Source organism: Aethalodelphis obliquidens, unplaced genomic scaffold (assembly GCF_003676395.1).
Source record: "Aethalodelphis obliquidens isolate GAN/ISIS:26980383/991018 unplaced genomic scaffold, ASM367639v1 scaffold52, whole genome shotgun sequence".
NCBI lineage: Eukaryota > Metazoa > Chordata > Mammalia > Artiodactyla > Delphinidae > Aethalodelphis > Aethalodelphis obliquidens.
This window is the reverse complement of record NW_020837996.1, coordinates 2,472,403-2,480,830: the sequence shown is the minus strand read 5'-3', so window position 1 is coordinate 2,480,830 and position 8,428 is coordinate 2,472,403. Positions and strand designations below refer to the sequence as shown.

The 8,428-nt window shown below is 56.1% G+C and overlaps 1 protein-coding gene across 1 annotated transcript; it reads right to left on the bottom strand.

The window, feature by feature from the left end:
• Positions 1–4,355: 4,355 nt before the first annotated feature.
• Positions 4,356–7,626, bottom strand: NKX2-5 (NK2 homeobox 5). The gene is made up of 2 exons (XM_027084429.1): positions 7,047–7,626; positions 4,356–5,466 (listed from the first exon to the last, which is right to left on the bottom strand). Exons 1-2 carry the CDS (start codon positions 7,375–7,377, stop codon positions 4,826–4,828), a joined length of 972 nt encoding a protein of 323 aa, XP_026940230.1. The 5' UTR covers positions 7,378–7,626; the 3' UTR covers positions 4,356–4,825.
• Between the last annotated feature and the right edge of the window lie 802 nt (positions 7,627–8,428).

Here is an 8,428-nt window from a genome sequence, read left to right as displayed (position 1 = left end):
TTCTGCTTTATAACAAAGTGAATCAGCTATACGTATACATACATCCCCATATCTCCTCCCTCCTGCATCTCCCTCCCTCCCACCCTCCCTATCCCACCCCTCTAGGTGGTCACAAAGCACAGAGCTGACCTCCCTGTGCTATGCGGCTGCTTCCCACTAGCTATCTATTTTACGTTTGGTAGTGTATATATGTCCATGCCTCTCTCTCACTTCGTCCCAGCTTACCCTTCCTCCTCCCCGTGTCCTCAAGTCCATTTTCTACTTCTGCATCTTTGTTGCTGTCCTGCCCCTAAGTTCATCAAAACTGTTTTCTATTTATTTATTTATAGATTCCATATATATGTGTTAGCATACAGTATTTGTTTTTCCCTTTCTGACTTACTTCACTCTGTATGACAGACTCTAGGTCCATCCACCTCACTACAAATAACTCAATTTCATTTCCTTTTATGGCTGAGTAATATTCCGTTGTATATATGTGCCACATCTTCTTTATCCATTCATCTGTTGATGGACATCTGTAGCTTCCCTGTCTTGGCTATTGTAAATAGAGCTGCAATGAACATTTTGGTACATGACTCTTTTTGAATTATGGTTTTCTCAGGGTATATGCCCAGTAGTGGGATTGCTGACAGACATTTCTGTGCCTCCTCTTTGAACTGGGCATGAGATGTTACCTTGCTCTTGGGCTCGGGAATCAGACTGCCTGGGTTTGAAACCAAGCTCTGGCATTAATGAGCTGTGTGACCTTGGGCAAGCTACTCCTCCTCTTTGGGCCTAAGATTCATTCTTCATCTATTTCCTCAGCAGAACTCAGAGGTGTAAAATAGGATTAGATGGGTTTATTGTATTTTTGGGGTCTTCGTTGCTGCCTGTGGGCTTGCTCTAGTTGCGATGAGCGGGGGCTACTCTTTGTTGCGGTGCGCTCTCATTACGGTGGCTTTTCTCGTTGCAGAGCAGGGGCTGTAGGCGCGTGGACTTCCGTAGTTGTGGCCCAGAGGCTTACTTGCTCAGCGGCGTGTGGGATCTTCCTGGACCAGGGATCCAACCCATTTCCCCTGCATTGACAGGCAGATTCTTAACCACTGGGTCACCAGGGAAGTCCCGGGTTTATTGTAAAGAGCTAGGACAGTGCTCGTACCGCAGGAAGCTCCATGAGTTATAAATGAAATCTAAGCCACTGGCCCCTTTTTCCAGGAGCCCAGTCTAGCAGGGAGGTCAGCAAGACCCGGAGCTGCCGGGCTGTTGGCTCCCGCAGTGGAGCGCCCGCGGCCTGAGCCGGGAATACCTCCCAGAGGAAGCGAGGGGCAGGCCCACGTAGGGCGTGCCTGCCAAGGAGCGGCCAGGGTTCCCGGCCGCTGTCAAGTCGTAAAGTTCCAGGGAACCCTGCGTGCTCTGAGCGTTCGTTTAAATACAGGTATTGAAATACGCCACATGACATCGATTTAATGGGGAATCTATACAAAATAAAACGGGAGCTATTCTGATTTGGCCAAACCTGTGTCTGTTCGCTGGGAATAACACTAGGAAGCGAGAGGACTTCTGGGCAAGAGCTCGGCGGTAAGGGGAGAGGCGTGGTGGCCCAGCCTCTGTGCTGGGAACCCTCAGCCTGGGCTCTCGCCCGCCGGCTGGTGCAGGGCGGCGCTGGGCTTGAGGGAACCACTCCGCCTCAGCCTGCGGAGCCAGCGTCTTTCTTTTTAATGTCACGGTTTATCATCTCATTAATTTTTAACCGCGGCGGGTGGCTGATTTTTTTAAAAAAATTATTAAGTATAACTATTTCCCGAGGTGCGCCCCTGGCACTCCGGGCATGCAGAGTCCGCCTGTACCGCACTTATCTCCGCGGGCTTTGCCACCTCGGAGGTCCCCAGCATTTCTCACTTCTCTGTCCTGGTTGAATATTCTCACTCTGCACGCTTCGTTTATAGAATACTTGGAAAACAAAACAAATACTGCCGATTTGATTTGCGAAGGGGTCGCTATGGGAAGGCGGGCGTCATTAGTTTAAGATAGTAATGACCCTTAGACCCTCATGCCCCTGGCTCCCAGACCCAACACCCTCGGCTGGCGAGAGCCGTGTGCCGCTTCCCAGGGCTCTGCGCACTACAGTTTACTCCATAATGAGCCTGGATACCGAGCCTGAGATCCTCACCCCACTGGTGAGAACGTAGGCTCGCTCGGGGCAGGGAGCAGCGTCCCGCTGCATCTTGAAGAGCGACGTGAACGGGCTCTCGGTTCTTAAACACGCCCACGCCCACCCCCGCCCTTCAGTATCTGCCCGGTGGGTTTCCCAGTTCCGCGCTTAGGGAATGTATGACCTTGACCATTACCTTAACCTTTGGTCCTCAGCTTCCTGGCTTGCAAATTAAGATGGATTAGATTAGAGAACCCCGGTAAGCATTTAGCCCGGAGTCCTGGCTTTCAGTGAGCCCAAAGCCAGCCAGCCATTATTATCCGTTTGTGAGAGACCTTGGGGTCACTCAGCTGGTCCCTGAAGGATGATAAAGAGGGAGACAGAGGCATCATAGAAAAACCGTAGCAGTATAACGTTGTGCAAAAAAAAATTTTCTCTCTAATGTTACCGTAGACGAGTGTAAGATGAGAAAGGCCCACGGACATGCAGGACCCCGGAGTGGGGGGCGGACACTAATTAAGGGTGAGAATGTGGATGAGCTCCAGGTCGAAGGATTCCCTGGTTGTGTGAGTTAGGCCGCCTGCTGGGACTGCCTGGTAGGAAAGGGCTGTCTGAATTAAGAGCTGGTCTGGTGGTCTGGTACAGCCTCCGGGTGCCCTTCCATGAGATGGGACCGCGGTGTGCATCTCGGAGTAGGGTCGTGGGCTCAGGAGGCTGTGTGCAAGTGCTGAGCTGAACACTTCCCCACCCCGCAGTCCTCGGCTTGGACTTTACAGCAGAGACATTCAAGTCCGAGGGCCCCGAGCCAAGCTCTGAGGCAGCCTTTCCCACTTCCCTACAGAGTACAGCCCATAACCCTGCAATGGTCGATTGCATACACCCCAGCATCCCTGAATCGCAAGCTGCGTCCAGCTCAGCTCTTAGTGCCTAGAATCTCCTGGCATCTTCCCCTATCCCCAAAGGCAGTGGGGTGAGCCTGAGGAATAGAGGACGGTACAGGCACTGGCAGAGCTGCCTGGTCCCTGGCTCGGTCCCTCCCTTCGACAGAAGGATGGCCCCAGGCCCGGCTTGAGGACTCTTCCCCAGCCTAAGAGGTGCACTGAATTAGGATATGCCGGGAGCAATGTTTTGTCTTCCACCAAGAGCTCTGGGACCAGGCAGCCAGGCCTGTACTTTCCAGGCAAAATTCAGAAAAACCCACATTCCACAGGAACACAAAGTCCCTGACTCCCTCCCTTTTTCCTCCCTTTTAAAGAATTGAATTAGCTCCTCTTGACTTTGGAGGCTGGCGGTAGATGAGCCAGAGGTAGAGGAGCTTGGAAGTCAGGTCCGAGCCCCTGAGGACTGGCGGGACCTGAGTATTTTTGTTATTTTTATTTTACTGATGAAAAAACAGGGGAAGGCAGCAAGGAACTCCCACAGTGAGCAGGTTTTTAGCTGGATTTCCCTGAGCCTCAGTTTTCTCATCTGTAAAATCTATACAACAACCTTCGTTGGTGAGGACTAGTGCAAAATTCGTTAAATGCTGAGAGGCGGCCAAATGGGGGAGAAGGGTTCCCTGACTACGTGAATTCATGGGGGCCTAACCACAGAAGGAGGTGAGCACGGTCTGCCAGACGCCTCTGTGTGGTCCAGGCTCTGCATTCTGCCCAGCCAAGAAACCGGTGAGGCCGGGCCACGGCTTTGGGCTGGGGAGTTCTGAGGAGCTGGACAAAGGTTTTGGTTCTGGGCTTTTCCATCTATAAAATGGGCTGCAGCATTCTTCTAAGCAGGATGAGTTCCGGTGCCTTCCGATCGCATAGGGCCTAGGTGCCTTTGCCCTCCATTTAATGCCCAGTACCTGGAACAGTGCCTGGTACCTAGTAGGGTTAAGGAGGTGAGGTTGAGACCTCTGGGCCAGTGTCCTCAGTCTCTGAAGTGAGACCCAGAAGCAAACCTCATTTCTACCAGTACTGGCTGTTTGCTCACAGGCAAGTCATTAAACCTCTCCAGGCCTCAGTCTGCTAAACTTTAAAATAGGACCTCCCTTTGTCGGATTGTTGAAGGTTACATGAGCAATCCTAGAAAGCACCTAACATGGGACCCAGCACAGTGAGTCTTTATTTATCATTATTATCAATTTGCTCAGTGAATACCCATCCCTACAACTCAAGGCCGGCTGCCTCTGCCCTCCAAAATTCAGTTTCTGAAGCGCCGAAGCTGAATGAAACACACGGGAGGATCAGCGCACTCTCTTTAATGGGAAGGAGATTCTCATTTCTTACAGAAACAGGTAAAAACATAAATACCGGGGGTGGGGGCAGCGGCAAGGCAGCAAGGGCCCGGGCGCCCGGCCCAGGTTCGAGGAAAGGCGGCCGGATGCTAGGCCTGCCGCGCCCGGGCTCCCAGTCCCAACTGGCCGGTGTTCGGCAGACTGGGGATGCCCGTGGGCTCTCGGAGGGCACTCCCGGGGCGACGGCTAAGGCACCAGGCTGCGGGATCACTCACCGCAAGCTCCGTAAACCCGACCACAAACTCTCCCTCGCGTGGGGACAAAGGCGCACGGGGCAGGTAAAGCTCCGAGGCCTCCGCGGGAGTGAATGTGACATCCGAGGGACGCAGGATCGTGTCGGGAACCCTCCCTCTCCTCGAGAGTCGGTGCCCTTCTTTAGAGGTGGGATCGGTCGGGGGCGTCCCACACCGGTCCCTTTCCTACCAGGCTCGGATACCGTGCAGCGTGGACACTCCTGAGTTGCCCTGCGGAATCCCGGGGCTCTGCACGGCGTTCAAGTCCCCGACGCCGAAGTTCACGAAGTTGTTGTTGGCGGCCGCCGTAGCCGACTGCGCCGGTGGCGGCCCGGCGGGGTAAGCAGCGGTGCAGCTGTAGCCAGGGCTGCAGGCCGCGCCACCGTAACCCGGGTAGGCGGGGTAGGCGTTATAGCCGTAGGCGTTGAGGCCCACGCCATAGGCTGGCGCGTAGGGCGCCGAGTCCCCGAGGCAAGGCTTGCCATCGCGCACCAACACTGGCACCGCGATCCTGCGCGCTGGCGGCGGCGGTGGCGGGGGCAGCCCCACCAGCTCCAGAGTCTGGTCCTGCCGTTGCCGCTTGCACTTGTAGCGCCGGTTCTGGAACCAGATCTTGACCTGCGTAGACGTCAGCTTCAGCACGCTGGCCAGCTGGTCGCGCTCCGGGGCCGACAGGTACCTCTGCTGCTTGAAGCGCCGCTCCAGCTCGTAGACCTGCGCCTGCGAGAAGAGCACGCGCGGCTTCCTCCGCCGTCGCGCCCGGGGTCGCTCGGCGCTGTCCGCCTCAGGTTTCTCCAGCTCCACCGCCTTCTGCAGCGCGCACAGCTCTGAGGGGGGACAGAGTGGCAGAGAGACGCTGGGTCACAGCGACCCGACCCCCCCGAGCTCCCGCCGGGTGACGAGCCCCAGTGGGTGCCACCCCGTCCTGCCTGGAGCCCCCAGCTTGACTACGGGTCACTCTGCCGGCTGCACTGGGCGCTGCGACTGCTCGGTTTCCGCTCGACAGCCAACATTTGTTGACTGCCTACTATGTGCCGGGCACGGCTCTAGGCACAGGAGGACAAAACAAGACAGGTCCTTGCCCTCGGGTTGGTTCACATTCTGGTGAAAGAGATGGACAGTGACTTAACGACTTCAGGTTGCAAAGAAAATAAAGCCAAGTGATGCGCTGGGGTGAATTAGATTAGGACTACTTTGGTTTGAGAGGTTAACTGAAGGAGACCTAGGCCTCACACCAGGGTCGGTCGCACTATCTCAAAATTACGGGCACCGAAGAAACAGAAGGCCAAGAGGTGTTGGTTTGGTGATCTATCAAAGGCTCCCGTGCAACTGCTGCGGAGATTTTGCAGCGCCCAAAAAGCAGCGGGTGGGCAGGCGGCCCTGGATTCCAATTGAATTTGAATCGGTAGTGACCAATTCAAGCTGCCGTGCCCTCCGGCAGCTGTTCCTGAGGCCTCCCCTCTGCAACTAGACAAACTTTTGTAGGATCACAGAAAGCCCCTCTGGGCTCTCGGCGGCCCTTCAGCCAGTGCCCCCGGCCTCCCCAGGTTCTTGCGGACCCCGCGTTGGGCCACCGTCTCCCCGACGCGCCCTTTCCACCGGCGGGCAAGCCTCCCCCTGGACCTCGGGATGCGCGCGGCGATCCGGCCGACTTCCCCAGTCGTCTCCTCCATTGCCCCACGCCTTTCGTCGCGCGGCATTTTCTAACTTTTTCCAGGAGAGAACCTCTCGGCCCTGGCCGCGTGGGAAAATTGTTATGGAAAAATAAAGCTGCTAAGTCAGATTCTTGAGAGTCCGGAGTATCCCATTTTAAATTCAAGATCCTTGTTCTCAAACATTCCACTCTCAGGGCACAAAGGAGGAAAGGCCCCAGCCACCCCGGGTAACGGGTGGGCTATAGAAGGTCCTGGACCTGCTCCAATTGTGCGCAAAAGTATGTCTGGCGTGCAGCATTTTGATTTCTGTTTAGCGGTTTTCGTCAGATCCTCAAAAAGACCCTCAAGAGATTAAAAAAAAAAAAAACCGATATACAGACTCTCTCTCTCTCCCTCTGTTCTGTCTACCACAAACGGATCGCTCAACTTCAACTTCATAACAAATCCAGGAGCAGGGCTGCCGCCGCCTGGGGCTTTGTTAGGCCGCAAGAAAGTATATATATATTTCTCTCCGGTCTCTTGTTTCTGATCGTCACGATCCAGCATTTCCTCTAAACCTCCGACTGGAAGCGTGGGGCGGGGGTGGGGGGAGACCCTGGCGACAACCTCGCTTCTCACATTCGGAGCCCCCTTTGCTCGACCATCCGCCCAGGAACTCGCCTCTCCTCTACCCAAGCCAGAGTTTCTTGGCCGCGAGGTTTGGGGACGAAAGCAACCCCAGAGGGGAGAAGGAGCCTGTGTTTCTTCCTCACCTTTCTTATCGGCTCGAGGGTCCTTGGCAGGGTCGGGGTCGCCATAGGCACGCGGATAGAAGGCGGGGGCGGCTGAGAAGGCAGGCAAGCACTTGGCGGGCGAGGGCGCGGGGCCCAGCTCGGCGCGCAGCTCGGGGAGGCCGGGCGCTGCGGCCTCCGGCCCCGCGTAGGCCTCGGGCTTGAAGGCGGCCAGCATGCAGGAGGCGGGCGCCAGGGTGGCCTCCAGGCGCGCGGAGAGCTCCCCGGCGGCCAGGCTGCGCTGCTGCTGCTCCAGATTCAGGATGTCTTTGACCGAGAACGGCGTGGGCGTGAGCGCGGGGCTGGGGAACATGGTGGCAGCGCGCGTCTCACAGCGCCAGGTGGGCGGCAGAGAGCAGCGCTGCCCACGGCCCCCGGCAGCCTCCCTGCATGGTGCCCGCCGCGCGCCCGCGCACCCGCCTTCCAGCTCGGGATGTGGCCGGGCGGCAGGTAGTGCGGGGCGCAAGGGGCAGGAGAGGCGGGACCAGGCCGGAGGAGGGGGGCTCAGCCTGCCATTGGGCCGGGGGCCTCGTTGACAGGAGCGATGAGCACTTTCGGGTCACCTAATATAGTCATACGGCTCAAAAAAAAAAAAAAAAAATCCCGCTCTGCTTTTTAAAGGGCCCGCAACGCGTTCGGAAGACTCCTTTCGCTCCTGCAGCCTGAGATTTGTCCAAAACATTAGCCTGAAAATCCTACCAGGATGGATGCACAGGAAAGGACCCGATTATTCTCCGAATCCGCCCTTTAGGCCGGGTTGGGTGGATCTGGGATTTGAAGAAATGTTCCTCAGCACCTGAAACAGAATAGGGAAGTGAAGGATTGGGTGAGGGCTGGGGGGACTGAGTTATTTCCAGGAGTTGGAAAGGCTTTCTTTATTACTAACGGTATGGTGTGTCCGACTTGGAAGAATCTGAATAAGAAGAGAAGCATTGGGGAAAGGGTTTGCTCTGGGGCGATGGCAGGAGGGGGCCATTCTGGACAATTTGGGGATTCTGTGTAGTACTCCCTTTGCCAGGAGGCCAGGCTCTGGGGGCTCCTGTGTGAGTCAAGCTGAAAAGCAAGGTGGGTGGTTGTAGGACGGAGGGGCACCGCCTACAGTAGTGTAAGTGTACAAACACAACTCCAGGGGGCACCAGTCACTGCCCGTCTCTTCCCTGAGAGATGACCCTCCCCTTAATAATGAAACAAATCCAGAATCCCGGCAGAGAAACTCAGCTTCCCAGAAGAGAGCTGTCTTCTAGGGCATCCTAGCTCCCAGTGGCCTTTTCTCCTATTCATGAGGGCCCGTCATTCCGACCTCCCTCTTTCCCCTGCCCTCCCTGCCTAGCAGCGAGTCCCCTAGGCCTTTGTCAGCCCAAGGG

What these genes read in the sequence shown, in the direction of transcription:
- NKX2-5 (XM_027084429.1), bottom strand. Translation starts at nt 7,377, where the DNA reads ATGTTCCCCAGCCCCGCGCTCACGCCCACGCCGTTCTCGGTCAAAGAC. An exon ending in CCCTCGAGCCGATAAGAAAG is followed by an intron (nt 5,467 to 7,046) that starts GTGAGGAAGAAA and finishes GTCCCCCCTCAG; the next exon opens with AGCTGTGCGCGCTGCAGAAG.